Raw genomic sequence first — 23,105 nt, forward strand, 5'->3', positions numbered from 1 at the left:
ATCGTCATCTAAACGGGGTTAGCGTTACGGCTTCAGGGCCTCTAACACTGTGGGTATGACATCTAAGTGAACATCTTTCCCCCAGAGAATGTCGAGGTGCTCGTAGCCCTCAAGTTTATGAACGGAAACGTTGTCGGGTAATTGTTCCATTAGTGTGGAGATATCTATTAGGGTATCCTGGTCTCCATAAATAAGCACCATGGAAGTCTTGATCTGGTCGGTAGGAAACCTCTGAAACCTCTCAAGACTCGCATGTGCAACGGGCGAGCTCGCCCTCCTGTCCTCCTCGTACATGTGGAAAGCGGAGTTCCGCATAATTTGAGACCAGTGAACGACTGCCTTGACTGACGAATAACAGTAGATGTGTGCGTATCCCGCCACCTTTTGGACTTTTGTGATATTGCGGCTATGGTAGTTGAAGAGGAAGATAAGGGAGATATCGATGACCTTTCCGAGGATGGCGGTGGGTAATACGGATTGCCAGTAAACAACAGAGGATAGCATGGATTTCCTGCCGAATACATGGAAGAGAGTGGATGGACTGAACAAAAAGTCATGAGCGAAAAAGAAGAGACATTAGCAGGGGAACATACAAATGTTTTATAACGTAATCCAAGATGGGTGTAGCATAACCTGGTGGCCTCATTATCGGAGCAAGCGCAACAAAAACGCCAATTTTGTCATTGAGTTCGGGATGCAGGCTTAGTGCTGCGAACGCCTGTGCAGTGCCTTGACTAAATCCAATGTAGCTAAGCTTCTCGGCTTTTGTATGATCCAGTATAAAGTCGATGGAATTGGGGATATCATAACGCGCGAAGTCGTCGATTGAGAAGTCCTAAAGCCAGGAATCAGTTAGATGCGGACAAGAGACTCTAATTTTACTTACCCAAAAATTTGACGACTTGGCTTTCTTGCCAATATGGTTTTGAGAGTACTTGTTCCCTCTGAAAGTGTTGTAAGTACTAGAATCAAAGGCGTCTCGGGGTCATTGCTCACCTATTGTTTCCCAGCCAGACATCGTACCCATGTTCAGTGAGCACGAAGGGTAGGCAGCGATTGGCGTCCGTCACGCAGACAAACAGCTCGCTGCTAGTTAACAGTCCGTGTTGAAGATAGATAGTGGGGCGGGTTGCATCCTTAGCAGATCCCTCAACAGACTTAGGCAGTATCCGGTGCAAAGTCAGCATGTATCCATCCTCGGTGGTGACGACGTGTTCCTCGTGCACGTAGCCAAAGATCCAGCATAACTCTGCGAAATCTTTTGCTTCACGAATCCTCTTTGCAACTGACATATCTTCGGTTGTCGTTTGCATGCCAAAGGTGATGCCAAAGTGGTCGATGAGGATTCGCGTTAGGATGTAGAGGGGAAGGACACGTATTATTAGGAATGTGAATACATCATGGAACGTCCGTGTTGCGGTTACCGTATCCATCATTGTACAACATAGAGGAAGGGGATGTCCTGGGGATGTCGGGCGCCCAAGAGACGCACAGCTAGTGTGACCGAAGTGACTAGCGCCTGTCACACACTCAGGAAAGCTGAACCAATGCTGAACGCCTCTGCAAGAGGGTCGTAGGCCGCGGCTCATATGCGGTGTCTGGAGGTGGCTTATGTCCATATATAGGACATAATTATGTACAAATGCGGAAGTCACATGTAACGTCACACGTAAGCGCGTTGATTGTTGGAGAGCAACTGTTACTCTCCAACGCTCTCTCAAAACGCGGGCAGTATCCAGATACCGCCCGCGTTTTGTCTGCTTTTCATATTTCCTGCACATTGCTCTTCGTGTTTGCTCAACTTCCGACTCACTGGACCCAAGACAATCTATCCGCCAACTTTTCGATGCATCAACATGCATCATAGCCATTGGGTTGTAGTAGCACGAGCGGAGGAGGTTGCGTGTCGGTAATACCGATTTACGGGGTCGTTCAGGTGCGTAGTCTACCTGAAGAAAGCAGACTTTTCTGCTTTCCTCGTTTCAATTTCTTCCAACTAACATTTTTGTTTTTAATGTTCAGAATTTGATGATGGACCTTCCCTGGCCCATTCGGCAAAACCAACTACGACGCCGCACACCCATCCCCGTTGGCCAATGAACCTGTACCCGCCTCTCGACGTGCACCCATCATCCGGCGTGCCCATGCCCATCATCGATGTGCCCACACCCATGATCCCACATAAAATTCAACTGCCCCACTCAGCTCGGTCCCCATCGCAAATGGCACGACCACCACCGTCATCGCCCTTGATCACATTCCTATGCCCTCCGCTCTACCTGTCCCTGTCGGATGACGTGCCCATACCCATCATCCGACATGCCACACCCATCACATTCACAACCCCATTCCGCTACATCCCCATCGCAAACAGTGCAACCCATCAACAAGAACACGACCGCCGCACCCGCGCCCACTGCTCAACATGCCCCTGTCCTTCAACCACCCGCCATTCAAGGTACGCCCGCCGCTCGACATGCGTCCGTCATCTGATGTACCAAACTCAACCGCCCCATTCTGCTCCATCCCCATCACAGTATCACCACTTTCATCGCCCTCTCGTCACATTACCATTGCCAACAATGTGACTGCTACTCCTATCCCCGCCGCTCGACGTGCGCCCAACTATACCACCCATTGTATTTCAGCCACCCTTGTAGCTACTCGCCTATTTCAACAGTTATTTAATAGATATAATTCTTCATTATTCAATATGATCCAGCCTCATGCTTATTTTAGGATGGTAGACTTTATCATATTGCACAGAATATTTGTACGGCAATTAATTTGAAGATGCAGCACCACGACGAGCTATATTGAGTATGATATTCCCAACTGTAAATAGCTGCTTAGTGAAGTGGTTATGTTGTGCAGTACATAGCATAACCTCGGCCCTGTGCCCGAGGACATGGGTTCAAACCCTCAACTTGAAAAAAAGTTTTGTTTTTTCAAGATGACCTCCAGACATAAGACATGAGCCTAGGCTGCTGCCAAACTCGCACCCAAATTCGGCCTCGCCGAATTTGTCATCGTTCGCTCACTCATCACATTCACTGTATGCTCACTCATCACATTCATTGTCGTTTCAGATGACTCTCCTCTGCACCGCTCTGACTTAGCGCTATGTATTAGCGATGCTGAGTCAAGCGTTATGGTCCGTAGGGGGGGCATAAAAACCCTGGGGATGCCATCCAGACTGATCAAGCAGCACGTGAGGCAACCCAGGTAAGCACGACGTCGTGCTCTTCATCCAGAACTCAAGCTCACCTCTCTTTGGATCGTAGTCTTCAGGCATCGCCTACCCCTCTGCTTATCAGAAAGACTACGATTTCAGCATGGTGAGCCTTGGCGTTCTCGGCATCGCCGACCCCTCTCCTTCTCAAGAAAGAATATTAACGACATTCTTTGTTAAGACCTAGCCCTTTCTCACACCATTTTTTCACGACCCTCCCTCCTCTCCCTACGTTTAATTGTCTCTTTTTATTATATACACGACGACTGCTTTCTCTATCTACGTAAATAACATTGTATTTGTATCCTTTAGCGATGGCAACCGTAAAAGCAGCAAGACAGAAGAGTGGCGAATAGCAGGTCGTCGTAGGAATTTGAAAGGTGTGCGACGTGAACAAAGGTTTCGAGATGGGTGGTGCGCAGAGGTTGTTTGCGCTGAATGGGGTCAGCACGCACCTTTTTCGACCCACGTATGGTTGTTTGGACTAAGGGGTGGGAACGATTGGTGTCAAAGTCTGGGTAGAGGTCTTGCAAAAAGTGGCGAGCGCCAGTAAGATACTTTGGAGCGGATGCGATAAATTTTGAGGTGTAAGCAACATAACGAGAGAGGTTTTGAGGAGTTGGGGTCAAGGGTAGAGAAAAGTTTAAGCAGACGTTGATGTAGTCTCGTGCGCCGGTTGCGTATCCCTTCGCAGTACTGATTTCGATAGCATTGGTTTGTAGGTGTCGTGCACGATCATCCAAAGCATCCAACGTCATTGGTGGGCGAGCATTCCTCGAGTGGGATGAATGCCCGCCCAATGCGCTCAAAAGCACAGCCTCCATCGCGCCGGCAAGAGATCGCGTGGAGGATCAAATAAGCGGACGCGTGTATCAGGGAATTGACGAGCGAAGTCGTCAAGGAGAAGACGTGAAAGAAGGTCAGCTTGAATATTAAGTGTGCCTTCAATGTGTCTTACATGTAAATCAATACGAGACCTGAGAATAACCTCAGCGATTCCGAGGAGGACGCCGTTGTGCATAGCTTGCGAAGCTGAAAGGCTGTTGAGGACGCCTACGGAGTCGAGGCTGTCAGTGAACAGCAAAAGACGGCGAGGTGGAGTTGGGAGATTGGTGGCAACATGGTGAATTGCGGAGAAAATGGCAACAAGCTCAAGAAAGAAAATGTCGATTTTGATGTTAGCAGGAGGTGGTTGTAATTGATAGACGAAGCCTTCAAATCCATAAACGAAAGCGAGGGCAGTTGTAAGTAGTGTTTAAAGGTTCAGTCCATAGGACCGCAAAAAACCGGTGGACTGAACTGAACCGGACCATGGTCCGGTCTTTTTTTCGGTTGCAGTTGCCCCAATTTGGGGTTGGTCCGGTTGCCGGTTGCCTCATTTCGAAAATATATTAAAACCGTTCAAAGACCGGTTTTGATCGGTTGCAACCGGTTAAACGGTCACGTGCGTTACATACCCTTGTAACCACGTTTATTACCTTTTATTGGGTTTTTGTTTCATCAAAAACGGTTAAGAATTGAGAAAGATATAACCAAATCCATATTTTACCCAAGTCTCTATGAGATGTAATTTGGTTTCAGTCATAGCTATGTCAAATCTTCATTAAATCTCTTCAAAATTGGTAGAATGACGGGTATTTACATGCTTTACTATTTCATATAACCCGTTTATTTTTTAGAGTAATAATAGTCAAGATACAAATGGTTTATATTGGTATAATAAATTATACGCAAAAAAACCGGTCTGGATCGGTCTGAACCGGCTCCATAGACCGAAATAGACCGGTCCTAGGTGGTTCGGTTCGGTTCCCTCAATATCTGGGTCGGTCCTAGACCGGTTGCGGTCCACGGTTGCGCGTTTTGGGGTCAAAAAACCGGACTGAACTGAACTTGCGAACACTAGTTGTAAGGCTAGCATCTGTCCAAATTATAAGATCAGCGGCCGAGTCTGCCCAAGCGCCGTCGTCAATAAATCATATGCCGATTGCTTTGGGAATTGTTTCGGCAAGCCATGTGAGTTCAGCTCGAATAGTGGCGTTAATGAAAAGTTTTGGATTTCGAGCTTTACCACTTGTTTTTCTGTATAACTCACTTAGAGCCGGACGGCCCCAGGGAAGAACATTGAGTAGCCAATTCAAATGCCCCCCAAGTCGTTGCCAATCACGAAGTCGCAGTTGTCGATCAGTGGTAGCGAGGAATAAGTGGATCTTAGAAATAATGTCAGTGATCGTGTCTGGTGTAAGGGTGATAGTGCCGCGATTGATGTCAATGTAAAATCCGATGATTTTTAAAACTTCGCCGTGATCTTGCTTTTTATCCTCAAAAGGGCAGGATATGCTTTCCCATAGAAGCAGAAGTTGAACCTGTCGACGTGGGCGAAGGCGGCCATGGAAATATATGAGGTCATCAGCTAAACTCCAACCAAAGAAATCATCCATGTAGACATGCAATCCCAGAATATTGAATTTCCGAATGGCAATCCAACAAATGAGACCAGAGACAGCACACCAGCATCAAGGAGAAGCTCGATTACCAAACACTAGACGACGAACAATGTAAAGTTTGTCGTCAACCTTCACAACCTGACAGAGCTGCCAGAGAGGGTGAGCGGGAAGATTGAGAAAAGCAGACGCGACGTCTGATTTGAATGTTATTAGAGTTTGTTGAAGGTGAGCAGCTCGGGCTTCGCGTAGAACCTGACCAAAAGAATGCATGTCGTCGTATGAAACATGGCCCTCAGATCTTGGAATCCTGTTGTTTAAACCTGAGCTGCTATGGTCGGTGACTACTCGTGGTTTGTCATGCTACCAGACAACAAACATAGGGGAGAATTTCATTCCCAGGAGAAGGGCTGAGATTGATAAAGGGGATGACCATCTGTCTGCTTGAAGTTCTTTGTCGCGAAAAGAACGGATTGCAGCGAGGTCTTCGGGAAGAGAAGCAAAGTTATCAGATAGTTCACCTTGTTCGTTCTTCCAGTCCCCTTCATCAAACGGCCAAAAACCTTCACGAAGACCTTGCATAACAGATCACACAAACGGCTGATTGGGATGGTCTTCAAGTAATGCTTCAAATTTATCAATATTAAAAGGAGTAGTAACTTTAATGGAGTCTTTCATAGCGCTAAGAGATGATTGGATGTCAGGGTCGTTGATAAGATGGATGGGTGGTGAATGAAAAGGAGGAGTGGTTTCGGTGTAAAGGGCAGAAGGAGATATAGTGTTAGAATGATTATTGCACCAAACAAGTCGTCGACGAAAACGAGGGGGGTCAATTATGGTGTCAGATTGACGTTTCGTCGAGTTTCGAGGCAAGGCCTTAGGACCTTCCAGAATTGCCTCCTCTGCTTTCCGCGTGGCTTGTGCTAGGTCCTTTTCCATGGCGAGCTTCGAGAGAAGAGAGGCACGTTTCGTGGTCTCGAGCTTTGTGCTTTCCTCCGCATTCGGAACAAATCCCATGTTTGCGCCTGAAAACACAGGGATCGGCGCATATCCCGAGACTCCAATTTTGACAAGGAACTGCAGCACGTTTCAACGGGCCCATAGTATCGGTAGCCTCGCGTTTTCGCAGCATCTGTGATAGAAGTGGGAGTTGGAAGCGACTGCGGTCGTCCATCTGATAAGGACTGCAAGCGTATCGGTCACGGGCCTCAGCGTCGACATTGATAGTGACAAACGGATCATAGGGAGCGGTGCGAAAAAGCTCAATAACCATATCTTGATATGTATTGAGCTCATTGAGGCGATGTGGATACAATAAAACAACGCCTGCTTTCCATGCTTGAAAAACCTGAGCCCATTCCGCCTCATTCCTAACCACTTTCCTAGCCGAATACTGATCCTTCCGTACCAATGAAAAACCCCCTGCAAAATCCTTCGCATCGTCGTTGTGACTAAACCCCTGATCCATCGAAGCGTGCAGCTTTTCGAAATCGACATATTGATCTTGGATGATAGCTCGCCACAAGGGACGAGGGATCGGGTCAACGAGAGGCTGCAGTTGCATGAGGTCGATGATTGGGTCAATAGCTTTGTTGGAGTTGAACGATTGACAAAGCTTCCATGTCGTTTGTAGGTGAGAGTCGAGAAATGTGTGCTCCGAGAGAGCAGAGAGGTGAGGTGCTGCTGATAAAACCGAGGCTGGGATAGTGGCAGAGGAGGAAGGCGAGACATTAAGAAGTTTGATGATGTCGTCCAAAGGATAGGACGTGGGCTGAGTTCCGAGTGCTGAATGAGTCTGGTTGATTTTTGCTCGAAGAAGTGCCCACGCGATGTCTTCGGAAACATCGTTCGGTCCTTGATTAGTAGAGTTTGGACGCTTGAGAAGTTCTTGTCGATGTTCTTTGAATTGGAGGAGTTCTTCGGCAGTAAGTCCCTCAGGGGTGGATGAACATGATGGATGAGCTGAAGGATTCTCAGCATGGGAAGGTTGAGTAGAGGAAGACACATTCAACCAAGCTGGCAATGGTTGTGCAGAACCTCCTCCGTCACCTTGTAACCGCATACGTTCATTGACCTGTTGAACGTAGTCCTCCCCTTCCACCGAAGATATCCTGATCGCCCTAAGATTCTCCATGAAGAGGTCGTAAGGAGACCGTTGGTTGACGACATCATCCACAAGTTTCTGAGCGGCGATGGTCCTTTGGTTAACATCTCCAGAGTTGTTTTCGTGGTTTTCATGGTTCATGGTAGCTAGTATGAGATGTAGATTGCAGCGCGAGATGCCGTAGTCGTGAAAAAATGGTGTGAGAAAGGGCTAGGTCTTAACAAAGAATGTCGTTAATATTCTTTCTTGAGAAGGAGAGGGGTCGGCGATGCCGAGAACGCCAAGGCTCACCGTGCTGAAATCGTAGTCTTTCTGATAAGCAGAGGGGTAGGCGATGCCTGAAGACTACGATCCAAAGAGAGGTGAGCTTGAGTTCTGGATGAAGAGCACGACATCGTGCTTACCTGGGTTGCCTCACGTGCTGCTTGATCAGTCTGGATGGCATCCCCAGGGTTTTTATGCCCCCCCTACGGACCATAACGCTTGACTCAGCATCGCTAATACATAGCGCTAAGTCAGAGCGGTGCGGAGGAGAGTCATCTGAAATGACAATGAATGTGATGAGTGAGCATACAGTGAATGTGATGAGTGAGCGAACGATGACAAATTCGGCGAGGCCGAATTTGGGTGCGAGTTTGCCAGCGGCCTACGAAAACGCTCCTTACCCCTGGAACCCGCGTTTACGACAACCCTCCAACTGACACAAAATTTGTAATTTGAAGCTGAACAAGGTATACAGTCTCTTATTCAAATGAACCTGGACCAATGACAATTTATTCACCAATCCATGCAAAAAATTTCATTCTCAGGCTCTGTCTAGGACTTGAACCCAGTTCTCACGTGAATATGGACACTTTTTGATGTGACTACTATCACGTGGGGGGAGTTGGACCGTCGTATTGGGTTGGACCATTTTACTATTTCATCTCTTCCTTCTTCCACGATCATCCGTTGGCCTCCAAGAATTGGTCATAGATAGATAGATGTCTCTCAAACTGATTCAGGTTCTTTACACAATTATTTCTAACTTGTGGCTTGTTCTCGAGACAAATGTAAAGTGTTTACACCAAGTTGTGACACACCCAAATTTGGTAGATACACGAGCATATGGCCAAAGTTCATTCAAAAAACTATCTCAAGTATATCATATAATCTTTTTCAATGTATTCTAGTAATTGAATCCCGTCCAAGTGCTCTGTGAAGTGCATATTGCAGGGACAGCCAGTTACACCATGGATCCTGGTGACAAGTTGAGACTCCGCTGCACGCCAATTGCGACGCTACAAACCGATGTGACAAACATTCGTCGAAATCAAGCTACAGTAGCACCACATCAATAAAATTCTGTTAACTTCTGCTGAGACTTACATTAAGCAGTAACAACTGCAGCTTTTTCTCCCTACAAGCAAAGAAAATGTGTTGTATTTATTGTGCTACGGAGCCAGACACTGAAAACGGTCCAACTCCCCCCACGTGATAGTACTGGCCAATGCACCAACAGAGAGTTTCCAGCTTGCAATGTCAATGTTTTCAAAGCATGAGCTTAAATTCAATACAAGGAGGGTAATTCATTTTCTGAGTCTGTTTGTTAGACCTTCTTTTTTCAAAAAGCTTGGGGTGGACATAGAACAAGGAGATGCATCAACAAAGAACATGACTATGTAGATAATAATAAACAAATTTAAACATGTAATTGAATCTGAACCCAACATTAAATTTTTGACTTGAAGCTGAACAAGGCATACACATACTGTGCAATTTCCCAATGAATGTATATCAATCACCAACAACTTTCCACCCTGCTATGAATGTGCATGTCACAGGTGGTTGACATCTTACCCTGAAAAGGAAAGTCTCTCACTGTTCAGCATACACCTAATATACCATCCAAAGAGTATTGTGCTGGATGAGAGGTTGTGGAGGAGGCCAGACACCATGTCAACAGAACACTTTTGTTGCTATGTCACACAATCATCCTGATTTTGAACACCCTTCCCATCTGTTGGAGGCCATCACACATCGGAAAAAAAATTGTTGCAAGAGCTTGAAATTACCTTGCCAAATTGAGCCAAAGAGCTGTTTGAAAACACTGGCAGGAGTATTGTTGTAATGATTTTGACCAACTGTTCAGCTAATGCCTTTGAATAAATGTGACTGTTCTTGTGATTAATTGAGCATGACATCATTTAATCTATAGAAAGAATTATCAGTGTAATTTCTATTGAGAAGATTGTAGAAAATTTCCTCAAGTATATAGGTCACTTGAAAAAGAAAATCTTATTGTTTTGGCTTCATAAAAAAAATGCACTTCCTGCTGGGTACATGTCATGTTTACCCCATTTTTGACTTCATTTTGACTTGCAATAAAGGGGGAAGAATCAAAGGTAAAAAATATTCTTCTAAAAAAATCCCTTCTCAAAGGCCCAAAAGTACATCAGGATATGCAATTTGGACATACATAAAATGTAGACATCAGGTAGGATTAATTAAGGATTCCAAGCTATCTAATCTACTCTGAAGGCTCCTCACAGATATAACAAACTTTGTTGGTTCTAGCTTATCCACCCACACAAGTTCTTCATCCTCTGAAAGGGCACCAAGAACCATCTTCATTGTATCCAGTATTTGACTTTCCACAATTTGTTGGTGACAATGGTGTTCATAAATAGTTTCTAGAAGATCAAGCCAATTGAAGCTCTCCCAGATCATAGTTGCTGTGGGGGGTGTAGGACCAGATATGTATCTTTGAAACTGAGTTCTTGGAAGTTCCAAAATTCTTGATTTTATAAGAAGCTCAGAGATAGAATGTTCCTCTCTCTGTTTTGAGGTGGAATGCAAAGATTTTTTCTGGGCTTTTTTCATGATAAGTAGAGCCATAGAAACTGCAGTGGTTTGCAAGTATGTGGAACATATTGGGTTGTTGGAAAATGAAATGATTTTTTCCAGAAAAGTTGTGGAAGTTGATACACCAGGAAAGAGGCAAAGGGCATGAAGCAAGGAAAAAGCATTTTCTCTTGACCTTCCTTGAACATCAGACATCTCAATAAAATTTAGCATTTTCTGAAGTTCAGATTGATCAAAGCCTTCGGAAAGATGCAGCAGCCATGTGGGAAGCAAATGAGCATGAAGCTCAGGAAAATTGGCATATCTGAAGAATCTGTAAGATGTAGAATTGGATGTTCCATTTAGATTCCAAGTGAAAGTACTATTGATATATTCATCAGCTATAGTGCAGATTTTCCAAAAGATGCTGTTTATTGTTTGGGAAGTGTCTTGTGAATTCATTGCTGCTTTCAGGTAGAAGACCAAGGCTTGCACTGCATCACAGTTAGTCTCATCATTCAGCCTAATCTCCAATGATTGAATAACCTCCATAGACTGTCTCAATAGATTTTGATTCTTAGTCACTGCAGCATGGCATGCAACAAAAATCTCATTAAAATGTTGTGCAGCCCAACCTTCTTTTCTTGAGAGAGCAAAGAGGGTAAGCAACCCCTCTTTACCTAGCTCATAGTCTGATCCATCTTTTACCATTGCACTACAGATAAAGCTCCCATAAACAATTTGGGATTGTGCACCGAGTTCCAGCTGAGCCTCATTGTTGCACAGACATTGAATGATTTGCATCATAATAATGCTATATGAAGCTGCTTCCCTGGCTGGAAATGTCACAATGAAAGGAACACAGTGGACAGATAGATGGTAGGCAAATAATGCAGGATTATAGTCATATAGGACATGTGCATTTTCCTGCTGAAAGATCAGATGGTGTAAAGCTTGGCAGAATAACGCAGCAGCTCTAGATGTTAATGGCCCAATTCTTATCAAGCCACAGATAAGGCCACATGTATCAGAAGAGTCAATTTTCTGTGCAGATATAGCTCTCAAGAGAAGTCCAAAAAGCATCTCTCTCTCAGCTTCCATAGTTTTTGGATACTGATTTATACCTTTTGTCACTAGTAACTTTAGTTCTTCTGGGTCTAGATAGAATGACAGATCTTTGCATGTTTCCAAAGCCAGCCCCAGAATTTTGTGAGAGAAATGTATACTAGATTTCAAGCAGGCCATCTCAGAAGACAGTCTAGCACCTGGAAATGTCTGAGATGTGCACAAAGAGTAAATAGCAAAACCATATTGCATCATTTCATCAAGCTGTTTTCCAGAGCCAAGAGATACACAAGGATAGGGTCCTTCACAGTCTCTCTGAAAAGTATGCTCAAAGAGTATGCATAATCTATCTAAAGCTCCATTTTTCAGAAACAGTTTTCTTCTTCTCTCAAAAGTAGAAACTGTGGTGGGGATATTTTTCAGAAGGGTGTTTACCAGTTTCTCTTGGGAAGAAGCCTTTACAAGCCAAGCTAGAGCTTCTACTTCAAGGCTGGAGTAAGAATCATCAACAGGCTTTCTAGCCATTGCAGAGCCAAATGCATCTCTAGGTGCAAAGAAGGTTAAGAACATGTAGTAGAGGTTTAAGCATCTCTGAGGAAGGGATCTACAGAAGCCTGGAAACATAACAAGGGCAACCCAGATAAGCTCAAAAAACACCCATAGAGTTTGTAGAAAAGCCCAAAATAGCTTGTACAAGGATATTTTGGTGCTTTTTCCCTGAAGGGGAGGAAACCAAGAGGGAGGAACCAAGGTCTCTGCTTTAGCCTTTAGCTTCAAGAACAGCTTGATAGCCATCCTGACAATCACATCTGCCAGAGGGACCCTAAATGGGTAATACTCAGGAAGAACAAGCGAGAAGAACGTCAAAGTCACAGCAAACACAAAGGAGAATGAAAACACGAGAATAAGATATAGAGCTATCTTCTTGTGGATCCCATAGAGCCAGTCACAAATCCCAACCATGAACATCATGATAGCAGAGTAGAGAAGGAATGGAAGAAAGTCGAGGACTTCCTGGTAGTAGAAAACTATGAGACCCCTGTAATGCCATTGACGACGAAGAGCTTGTTGGTATGGTGAACCTGTCGTCGAGCGTCGCCCGTATTCGGAACACCAGACTTTTGAGATCATCGCTCCAGATGCGGACATTAGAGTGAATGCTAGCGCGACGAAGAAACATCCGTTCACACGTACGCTGCGTGCGGTGGGACTGAAATTCAGGTTAGCGGCGGGTGGGGGGAAGATGGAGGTTCCGTTGTTGTTCAAGCCGTTGAAACCAGCTTGGAGAGTTGTGATGATGGCTTGTGTTTGGTCTGGTTTTAGTTCTTTATAGGTTTCGAGAACGAATGCTGTGAGTATTGTTGCAAATAGACCTGACTGTTAATATGGTTAGCGGCGAAAAACGGTGGGGAACATTGGAATTGGAACTGACGAAGATTGGGAGGGAATCGAAATCCTTGTTCCAGGTTTCTATGCTTGCGCAGTCGTCCTCGTCTAAGATGAGAGGGAGTGAGGTTGGGGATTGATTTTATAAATAAGCGACGATACGTACCTGCAACCTCGACGTAGTGTTGCCAGATCGGATCTGTCTTGGCGATCCTCTCGTCGGTGACTTCGAATCTGAGCGGCTTCGGGTTTTCGTCCTGAATGTCCGCGTTGATGTTATTCTGATCGTTGCGCACCGCGGTGTATTCAGAGAACGCGGGCGGCGGCGTTATGACAATTGGAGAGCTTGCCCGACGTGTAGTAGTACGTGAGAGAGGCATGGAAGCGTTGGGGGAAATGGAGTAGCATGCGTTTGGTTACAGGCTTTAATGCGTCCTCCTGGGCGTCTAGGGATTGATCATTGAATGGACTTGACATGCAGGGGGGGGTGACACGATAACGAGTCAGCCTACCTCAATGTGTCAAAGTGTCATCTCGGTTGATCGATTGGTTCCGTTCATTTTTCAGCAAGAGGCTGGTGTGATGCAGCGTAGAAACATTTAATCGAGACGACGTGGAGTGGTGAACGACACATCCTGTGGCACTTCCAAGTTTTCGTTCGTGAGGGTTAGAAGGCAAGTAGAACCCAAAAATAGACTCGATCAGTTGACACAGCCACTGATAGCCAAACAACCTCCTCAGCTCGACCATCGACGAATAAGTAACTTTGAAGATGGAAAACGGTGCTTCTCGGTGGCAGGCGCGCAGGCCGTCACTAGTTCACTAGTCACTGCTCGGAATCGTCTCTCGCGGCTTTCAATAAATTCTGATAGTGACATCATGGTCATCTCCGAGTCTACTTAGTACACAGGTTGTCATAGCACTTTCAGCGCTTTTACTTGCAACCACATATATGTATAAACATGGACAGGTGAGAGTTATATTGTCCGCTTGTGGGCTCATTGTTTGCTTTGTGGACGTATAAGTTTCGAAGTCAGGAGCGCCCAGCCCTTCTTATCTCTAACTAATCCCTCACCCTTTGCTCACCCTACCATGCCTTTCTTCCGAGGAGCAACAGACATCGTTGTCAGCGGTGGAGACTTCAACGACGTCTCTGGGAACCTCGTGGTCAACGACACCAGCGAGCGCGTCTCGAACTTCAGGTCCCATAACACGGACGATGTTGTTGAGGTTGACTCGAGCAACACAAGCTCGGCGCGACACGGAGGTCAAGTTCGTGAGTGACATCTACCCTCTAAAATGTCTAGAGGTTCCTTTTTACCAACTGAGTTATTCTCCTTGTTATATTATAGGTTCTACGCGGCGCCCAGCCTCGCGGGAGGATACTCTCCCAGTTTATGACAACCCAAACAACTTCCCCGCTGGCACGCACACTCCGGTTGCCACTGCTGCTAGTGCTTCTACCTCCGCAACAGCCTGCAGAACTAGATTCACGTAGGGCTCCAAGCCGAGCGAACACCATGGCTTCAGATGAGACCGATAATGATAATGACAGAATGGAGGAATGACTTGCAAGTGTAGAATGATGACTTGCGAGGGGCTTTTTTTTTTTTACTGACATTGTTCGAGAGGCCGTTTTGAACTATGGACATGAATCACCTTGTCGCACAATCGGCTTTCTCTGCCAGTGTCTCCTTAACGTCATTGTTATGCGTAGGATTTGGAATCCAAGAGTTGCCATGATTCCGTGAAAAGTCAAACTAAGAACCATCAACTGGCACATTACCTACAGACACTTGAACAGGGCCATAAAACAACGACTTTTCGACACTCAGGTGCGGCCTCCGAAACCCAACAACCACATCATTCTCCTCCCGCTTCCTCTTAATCCTTGCCATATTATCCCTACACCTCTCCTCAACCCACGCCTCGCCCGAGTTACAATACTCAATGGCCGCAGCCTCATACGCCTCATACGCATTCCCGTAATCCCCTCTACGAAGGTACCCATATCCCATATACTCCAACGCCTTTGCAACCTCACCTCGATTCCCAACTTGCGCTGCCATCATCAGCGATACCTCAAGGCGAGCCCACGCTTCCCGGTCTCTATCAGCACTAAAGAGAATCCGAGCGTATTCCTGGGAAATGAATGCTTGGATATATGGGCTGTCGCTCAACTCTGCGTACTTCCACGCTTCCTCAACAGCCGCCAATGCGTCTTGGAGCTGATGTTGGTGATAATGCACCCGGGCGGTGATTTGGTACGCATATGCGAGGTTCGCATCGTTCTCCAAGACTTTCAAGAGGGTCTCGGCTTGGCTTAAGGAGTGGAGTGCCTCTGACCACTGCCCGGGCATGTCCAGGATGACTCCTAGGAACAGGAGGCTCCGGGCATGGATGAGGTTGTCGGAGAGGGTGGAACACCTCCTTTCTACGTCCCTTGCCAAAGAAACAATCTTGCTCTGCTCATCGACATGCCGGGCACAGTTGACCAAGTCAATGCCGCATTGGCCGCCAAGTCGTTGAGTGAGATTATCAGGGGGAAGGGCGTTGTAAAGCTGGTAGGCTTGTTGCAAGTTGGCATAGGCGAGATCGTGTTTGTTATCGAGGTTGTAGTACGTCCTGCCTAGGCACCATACCGCTGATGCGATGTATTTCTCTACCCCGAAGACTTTCGCTGCTTCTACTGTACGGCTGGCAATCTCTGGGTTCGGCGTCGTGTCGCAGTAATGCCAGCCGAGGGCAAGGAACGCTTCGATTGTCTTTTCAGAAAAATTGAAGGAGGGTGAGCGGCTGAAAAGGACGGATTGGATGTTGGTGTCTTCAGCTGCGAGATCCTTTGCATTGACTCGAAATCGGGGGTCGTCGTAACGGCATGCGTTGTCTAGGACGTATTGGCAGCACGAGGAGAAGATCTGGGCTCGGAGATCCTTTTCGATTCGATTGTGCTGCTGCATGAACGATTGAACAACAGGAAGTACGAAGAGGACGGGGGAGGTGGTGGATTGATGGGTTTCTTGACCAGCAGTGCTGCGGCTGAAAGACTGACAATGGCAGAGGGAATCATAGATACCTCAAGAGTAGGCGCCCACCAGGAGAGGTTGTCTTTTGTCGTCCCTGCTGGTAGTATTGAGAGAACTTTGAGAAGGAGGCTCATGCTCTGTTCATCCTGGCCAGGAAGGATGTCGGGCCCGAACTTCGACCACGCGTTCAACAACTCCCTCGCCGTTGACTGCCCTTGTTTGCCGAGATTGGCCATGAGGGTGACAGCGAAAGGCATGTGTCCCAGAGTGCCCAGCAACACTTTGACATCTGGGTCGTTCTCCGAATCTGGGTTGATGTCGTGGAAGATACGCATGCATGCCTCTTCGTCGGTAGGTTGGATGTCTCGCAACTGCCAAGTGATGGCTTTGTCGCAGGGAGCTTGACTTCCGCGCATGGTGACGAGGATGGAGACATGCTTCAACATTGCTAGCTGTCGGAAAATGTCACCAACTTGCTTCTGCGCTCCGCCTGGCGCCTTCCATGGCGTCTCAAAATTATCAAGTAGGATGAGGCGGGGTTGTGTGGAGGCATCGAGTTGGGAGATGACCTTTGAGAGCGTCATTTGCTTTGTTCGTGGTATTTGGAGTTGGGTGTATAAGAGCTCAAGGAGGAGGGTCGCGGATGTTGCTTCAATGCAGGGAACCCAGAAAAGGTGTTCAGAAAAGAAGTGGGCTTTGATCCGCGGTGATTCGACGACTGCGAGGGAAACTGAGGTTTTTCCCATGCCCCCTGGGCCTAGAATGCAAACACGAGAATATTCCTCTTTGATGAGGTGCTTGGATATGTCTCGAACAAGGGCTTCGCGTCCGTGGAATATCTCCAGCTTAAGAGGCATTTGTTGCTGAACGGCGACTGTGTCTGATTGATCGAGCCTCCATGCAACTTTTGGTGGCTAAGTGTTGCATAAGATCGTGCATCCCTTCTAGGCGAGATTGTAGCTTTTGTAGGTAGTAAGAGTCTCGGAGATCATTGGCGAGCTAGAAAGTTCGGCGGTTGAGCAAAGGCGTTGTGAGAGGAAACATGGAGAGACTTCAGATACCTTGAATCTCTCCATGGCAGTCGACAGCCTATTCAGACAGTTTTCGAGCTTTCTCATGTTCACGTCTTTGTATATTGCTGTTAACAATGCGTGCTGCCCACCGATCGTCTTCAAGTCATCGTGAATTGTCTTGAGAGTGCTACAAGATTATGAGACCATCTCAAACCGAATTCAAAGAAAACAAACCTCAGCAATTCTTTGATGTCCCCTTCCATACCCTTCATGGCATTCACAATTGCCCTCCTTGCTGTCTTCGACGTCGTTTTGGGACGTTATGTGGTCCACGATGATGATGATGAGATGGCTGACTCTACATTTCAACTCCTTAACCCTCTTTTCAACCGCCGATGCGTCCTAAAAGTGTTGTTCAAAGCCCTTCGTCGTTGCCCTGCCGATGTGGGACCAGAAAAGACGAACCTCGCAGAGTTCAATGGTCTTCAGCGCAACGCCGATCGTTTCTTGTAGCAATGGGAAGGGTATAACATTGGATGCAGCGTGTAGCAGCGTTAGAACTTGTTTCCCGCTGGCAGTGATGTACTCTGTAGTTGTAAAAACAATTGTTCGATCGTTTCCGGACGATGTCTATGGACATGAGATCGTTCATTACAGCCCACAAGGCACGAATGGACCACTCACCTCAGTAGCTTTCGTCACCGCGCCTCTTCGACCCTCCGGCTCGATAAAGTTCTGAACCTCCGGGTGGTCCGCACAATCCGGAATCTTCTTTTACCATCCCGTCGCGTAAGCCAAGGGAAACGTCCGGTACTGAGCATGATCCAGAACTGGTGCACAGAGCAAGGTGACAGTGTAAAGCGCTTCTAACGCGGGGACCGCCCGGAGTACGGGCAACTGCAACGGCACATCTGTCAAACTAAAAATATTCACTGACGATGACAAGAGTGTATTGGATGAGAAACTCACTCTTTAATTCTGGAAACTTGACCGTGTAAACACCATGTTTCCATGCAGATCTTCGTGGTCATCGTGGAAAGGAGCTGGGGACTTGACCAACGGTGACCAAACACATCATCACTCCGAGTCCCCCGTTCGCCCTTCGCCAATATTACGGATTGCCTCTCAGCCAACGATGAGCATATTGCGATGGGCCCAAATGCGAACGTCCCACTGCCACTGCACCTGTGACATCATGTCGGGATTTTCCAACTCTGTGATTCGAACTCCTAAATCACGACACCTGTCTTAAAACATAAAAACTACTCTCATCGCCATCCTACGTCTTTACAGCGGGTAATTGGATCAACATTCGCGTCCATCGTCAAAATTCCAAGTTATATGGAACCATGGCCGATACTCGATAAAGACGATCCCCTTGCTCTGTTGCATGCAAAGTTTTGGGGCAAAAACATGGAAGACGAGGAGCAGAGGTGGCTTGACGCACAGCAGGCAACACCTGCTACGGGGAGTGAATTTGGGTTACGGGATCAGGAAGGAGAGGAGCGCGTTGACGTCGTCATGAACGAGAAGATGGTTGTGGAAGAGACAGCAGTTGTGGACGAAAACATGAATAAGGCAACGACAATGGACCCAGACGACGATATCATTCCCGGTTGTTACATGCTCGACATTAACATCGATGGACTCAAGTACTCAAAATTGTGGATTCGAGCCGAATACATCCGTGTTTTCAATTCCGTCAACGCTTATTACGATGAACCCACGTCCACGCCAGGGGCACCCTGTGTAGTCGTCACAGGCCAACCAGGGATTGGTGAGCTTGTCACGTCCTCGGATCTTTATTGAAAATGACACGTTTGCATAGGCAAGAGTGTTTGGGTCTACTATGCTTTGCGTCGATGCCTTGCCGAAAGGAAACCGGTCATCTGGTACTCCAAGAGGTGCTGCTACATGTTTGCGGAGGATGGTGTCTACGAGATGCCTGCCGATTTCCAGAGAGCTAACCTCAAATCATACATCTGGACCTTGGTCGATTCCGATGAGGCTCCGGACGGCGTTCCACCCTATCTCGTCCCGCACAGGACTCCACTTTTTGTCATCTTCTCCACCTCTCCACGTGATGACAGGTGGTCGCGTCTACACAAGACGGTGCGCCCGATGGTCGCAATCATGAATCCATGGAAAAGGAAAGAGATCTTACGAGCGTAAGTCCAGTATGTAATGTTGCGACGAAGCTCACACATTGAGTAACCGCAGTGCAACGATATACCCCCTAGGTTGCATCAGCGAGTCCCGGACGAACGAAATATTTGATCAGCTTGGTCCTACCCCTCGCCTCTGCATCGATTATCAACTAAACTCTAAGGCCATGAGTCGGTATGAAAGTAACCTCCGCACCGCACTTTCGAAGGTCACGTCAAATGACCTGGAATTGTTGCTCATCACCGCTTGCGATGGGGACTTGGGAATCGATACCCTGTCTGACAAGATTGCTCTCCTCAGCCGCGAATCATTGGACGATGTGTATAGCCAAGGCATGGTCATCCCTATCACCCCTTACATCCAATCAAGACTCTCCAATCGGTGCCGCAACCTGGAACGCAAGGAACTTTTACGTCTTTACAAGGCCTTTGCAAGGGTGCCTGAAGGGAGGACGATGGCTGGTGTTTTCTTCGATGCCCTTGGACAGACGGCGCTCCAGGAGGGGATTACACACGAGCTCGTTCCCATGGTGAAGTTGGACGAAGCTTAAAAGAGAGCGCCTTGATGGCACTCTAGCCACGAACTCTTTGCAACTGGAGGAACGGCGTCAGCATACGTTGACATGTCGCTTCAATGTTGATAAACGCATCGGAACGGAAACACCTGTCACTTGCCCACAACGTCATGTGTGTCCGGGAAGCGAACAACAAGGTGGCTTTTGCTCCCTCTGTCATCACAACTAGAAACTCAGTGGAGAAATGACCCCGCAACAGACTTTGGAAGCCACACGTCTTTAGAAGAGAAGAAGGGAAGCCGGAAGTTGTATTTTTGCTAAGCTTCAAGTCTACATTACACTTAGGTCCTTTGCGAACCCATTTCTTGAATCATCTCAGAGTCCCATGAAAACAATACAGACAGATAAAGAAAATGCGAGTCCGACACTAGTAAAATGATAATGGGTCCTTGCACGTCCGAAAGCTAGCCTGGAACTTCCATTGGCCGATTACAGACTAGGTCGACCAAGGGCTGCGCAACGGTAAGGGACCATTGCTTTGGAGCTTTGTACTTGTCCAATATTCTTTGTCGATAAAGTTGCATGATTCCTTCCCGTACGTAGGTGACAGTATTACTTCGCTGGCTATACCACTTAATCAAAGCTTCAAGCGTCTTCTCGTCCTTGATATCAAAAACATAAATCTTCTCCATGACGAGTGTTGTGTCTAGGTATAAGTTACGGTGTTTAAACCCCATCAGATTCGGAAGAGCGTTCACCTACCTGCCACCCGCTGTTCCCATTTACAAAATCTCAGCAAGTCCGGATCGCCGCCTTTCACCTCCAAAAAACCCGAAGATCTCTGATCTCCAATGTGATGTCGGCTGTCGTCCAGATACTTTTCCAGGAGGCGAATAAGCTTATTAAAATAGCAGGATGGTAAGCTTCGCTGCACATTTGAGACGCCATGATAAAGCACCCACCTTCGCCGTATGCGCTTGAGATCCAGACGTCGGGTCAGTCCAAAATGTTTCCCATGTCTTGATGAAGGGTCCACCGCGGAACATCGGTTTAGAATGGTCTTTGTCGCAATTCCCTGAGGTTCTGCTTATTAGTCGAGGTCAACTGCCTTTCGACGGTCAAAGAACTCACAATTAAGTCCATTTCTGATAAAGAAAGGTAGATTTGAGACTCAGCGTCGGTTTTTGAGACAAAACTCACGAGGCTGAAGTGGTCAGCTTGATTTTAGTGTCAGTATTTTGAGCCGTGGCAAAGAAGGTGCTTAGGTCGTAAACATCCCGCTCTTTGCGCTTCAAGTCCGTTTCCGTGAGCTCAAGGACTTTCAGTGTTTCCTTGATTAATTGGGCTAGACGGCTGTCATCAGGGGAAGACTTGTGCACTATGCACTCCGTGAGGCATTATTACGCAGAATGAAAAAAGAATCCTACCTTCAGATAGTGTTACGACCGCTTTCGGAGGATGTTGCATATTGTCCAAAGGCTTCTTGTAGTGCTGCTCAAAAAGCGCGTTAGCCTGTGTTACAGCGAGCTTTTCAACTTCGTCATCATCGATTTCCTCATCTTCCTCCTCGGCACGTTCTTCTATTTTTTGCTGCACATCTTGGAGAAATGTGTCGAATTTCGTCACAATAGCTACAATGGGCACTGTAAGGGGCATCAGTATAAAACAAGCTTTTCGGTTATAAGGATATATGTACATACCTCGTGAAGGTGTCGAGAAAAAATCCTTTTCTGCTTGTTGAATCGGCCGCGAGTTCATCTCCATGCAGTACCTGTGTGGAATTGAACCATGACTTGACGTAACTAGAAGAGGAAGGAGGACGAACCAGACCAAGTGCAACCTTTGATTTATGTCCTTTTCTCTCGATCTTCTGTCAATAAACTTCCTAACGATGTCGACTTCATTTTGTTTTCCCGCTTCAAAGCCCTCAGAATCGTGAGCGATAATTTTGCTGTTCCCCTCGAATTCAATCTCCTTCTCAATGTTGTGGATACCCCTCTGCCCAGTATTATTTGACATGTCGGCAACATTTTAACGTGATTGCGCTTACCGTGGTACTGGGGAGGTCCACCTTGCAAAAAGAAAGATCGTCTTGACCAGTTGATAGATTTCGCGTGAGCTTACCATATTCCCGCCGCATACCTAAAACAAATTTAGGATTTCCCTGGGACTCGGGAAATGATCCTGGTATTTACCTTGCTTAGAATTGTCGTTTTACCGCATCCTGTCTTTCCGATGATCAACATTCTAAACTTTCTAAGCGGTTGGGGAGCAGAAGAAGTCGCTGCAAGTAATAATTTCTTCAACTCTTGCTCTTCGACGTCATCTAGTTGAGGCGCGGATTCAGATTCCACGTCCGCTTCCCGACCTTTAGATGGAGCCTTCAATATTCTTTTGAAGGGGTTGAGACCTTTCAAAGGTTTGGGTGAGGGTTTCGGGCGAGGGCGAAGTGCCTCGCGTGTTGCCTGTTCAAACACAACACGAATACCATCTCCAGTCATTCCGGAGCATTCAACATAATGTCGCGCTTGTATTCTTTCTGAAACTTTCTTTCCCTGACATGAGGATGAAACGAATTAGAGTTTCCTCTCAACCGTTTTGTGCGCCCACCTCATCATAAGTGACTGGGTGCCGACCATTGTAATATTTCGAAAGATAGCTGATGGTAGATGGATCGTCTCTCAGTTCATTTTTGCAGCCTACAAGAATGATAGGGATTCCCGGACAGAAGTGATTCACTTCTGCGATCCACTGTTGTGAATGGTATGAATGACGACTTTATACACATCTCGCATGACTCACTTTCTCATAGATATTTTCCAATGAATCAGGGCTGTCAATGGCAAAACACATAAGTACGACATGTGTATCAGGATAACTCAGAGGACGGAGACGATCATAGTCCTCTAAACCACACGTATCCCATAAAGCCAACTCAACGTGTTTCCCATCCACCTCCACATCAGCAACGTAGTTGTCAAAAATGGTGGGAGCAGGAGACTATCGTGAGACTGTGTTCAGAGGTTCCCATTTCTCACTTAGATGTTTTGATAGCCATACCCGATGAACTACACCGGTTGCGAATAAAGGCAACACGCATGTCTGTACAAGATGCGAAGTCAGAAATTCGGACGTTGTAGCGCGGAAGTTTGAGGGTGTGCTGAACTTACCTTCCCACAGGCTGCATCGCCAACAATGACCAGCTTTCGCCGAATCTGACTCATCGCTTGATCCCCCTTGTGCAGCAATGCCGATTTCGCCTTATCGCCCAAAGCTTGGAACCTGGAGGGAGAAAGAAGTTATTTGTCAATATTTACTCACCGAAGTTTATTTTT

General features: G+C 46.7%; 6 protein-coding genes across 6 annotated transcripts; 2 read left to right on the forward strand and 4 right to left on the reverse strand.

Moving 5' to 3' along the window:
- Window positions 1–24: 24 nt before the first annotated feature.
- LACBIDRAFT_251443 (uncharacterized protein) lies at window positions 25–1,292 on the reverse strand (the record flags this gene model as incomplete). Its single annotated transcript, XM_001883355.1, has 4 exons — window positions 25–541; window positions 594–835; window positions 887–944; window positions 997–1,292. The coding sequence occupies 4 exons, from the start codon at window positions 1,290–1,292 to the stop codon at window positions 25–27; spliced, it is 1,113 nt and encodes a 370-aa protein (XP_001883390.1).
- Window positions 1,293–2,319: 1,027 nt separating this feature from the next.
- Window positions 2,320–4,430, forward strand: LACBIDRAFT_329242 (uncharacterized protein; the record flags this gene model as incomplete). Its single annotated transcript, XM_001883274.1, has 10 exons — window positions 2,320–2,458; window positions 2,538–2,615; window positions 2,800–2,837; window positions 2,984–3,055; window positions 3,163–3,225; window positions 3,292–3,338; window positions 3,545–3,612; window positions 3,655–3,781; window positions 3,955–4,151; window positions 4,294–4,430. 10 exons carry the CDS (start codon window positions 2,320–2,322, stop codon window positions 4,428–4,430), a joined length of 966 nt encoding a protein of 321 aa, XP_001883309.1.
- Window positions 4,431–5,061: 631 nt separating this feature from the next.
- LACBIDRAFT_329243 (uncharacterized protein) lies at window positions 5,062–8,255 on the reverse strand (the record flags this gene model as incomplete). Its single annotated transcript, XM_001883356.1, has 8 exons — window positions 5,062–5,150; window positions 5,325–5,595; window positions 5,785–6,036; window positions 6,334–6,666; window positions 6,752–7,987; window positions 8,069–8,122; window positions 8,182–8,211; window positions 8,253–8,255. The coding sequence occupies 8 exons, from the start codon at window positions 8,253–8,255 to the stop codon at window positions 5,062–5,064; spliced, it is 2,268 nt and encodes a 755-aa protein (XP_001883391.1).
- A 2,815-nt stretch (window positions 8,256–11,070) lies between these two features.
- Window positions 11,071–13,431, reverse strand: LACBIDRAFT_329244 (uncharacterized protein; the record flags this gene model as incomplete). The annotated part of the gene is made up of 5 exons (XM_001883357.1): window positions 11,071–11,094; window positions 11,309–11,527; window positions 12,101–13,042; window positions 13,098–13,159; window positions 13,218–13,431. 5 exons carry the CDS (start codon window positions 13,429–13,431, stop codon window positions 11,071–11,073), a joined length of 1,461 nt encoding a protein of 486 aa, XP_001883392.1.
- Window positions 13,432–13,877: 446 nt separating this feature from the next.
- Window positions 13,878–18,121, reverse strand: LACBIDRAFT_329245 (uncharacterized protein; the record flags this gene model as incomplete). The annotated part of the gene is made up of 13 exons (XM_001883358.1): window positions 13,878–13,916; window positions 14,138–14,338; window positions 14,486–14,575; window positions 14,671–14,693; window positions 14,721–14,811; window positions 14,842–16,005; window positions 16,104–16,991; window positions 17,139–17,277; window positions 17,356–17,492; window positions 17,556–17,720; window positions 17,775–17,825; window positions 17,869–18,001; window positions 18,060–18,121. The coding sequence occupies 13 exons, from the start codon at window positions 18,119–18,121 to the stop codon at window positions 13,878–13,880; spliced, it is 3,183 nt and encodes a 1,060-aa protein (XP_001883393.1).
- Window positions 18,122–18,503: 382 nt separating this feature from the next.
- On the forward strand, window positions 18,504–20,430 carry LACBIDRAFT_294749 (uncharacterized protein; the record flags this gene model as incomplete). The annotated part of the gene is made up of 3 exons (XM_001883275.1): window positions 18,504–18,867; window positions 18,919–19,258; window positions 19,311–20,430. 3 exons carry the CDS (start codon window positions 18,504–18,506, stop codon window positions 19,804–19,806), a joined length of 1,200 nt encoding a protein of 399 aa, XP_001883310.1. The 3' UTR covers window positions 19,807–20,430.
- Window positions 20,431–23,105: the final 2,675 nt, after the last annotated feature.

Source organism: Laccaria bicolor, genomic scaffold, assembly GCF_000143565.1.
Source record: "Laccaria bicolor S238N-H82 LACBIscaffold_20 genomic scaffold, whole genome shotgun sequence".
In the NCBI taxonomy this organism is placed as follows: Eukaryota; Fungi; Basidiomycota; class Agaricomycetes; order Agaricales; family Hydnangiaceae; genus Laccaria; species Laccaria bicolor.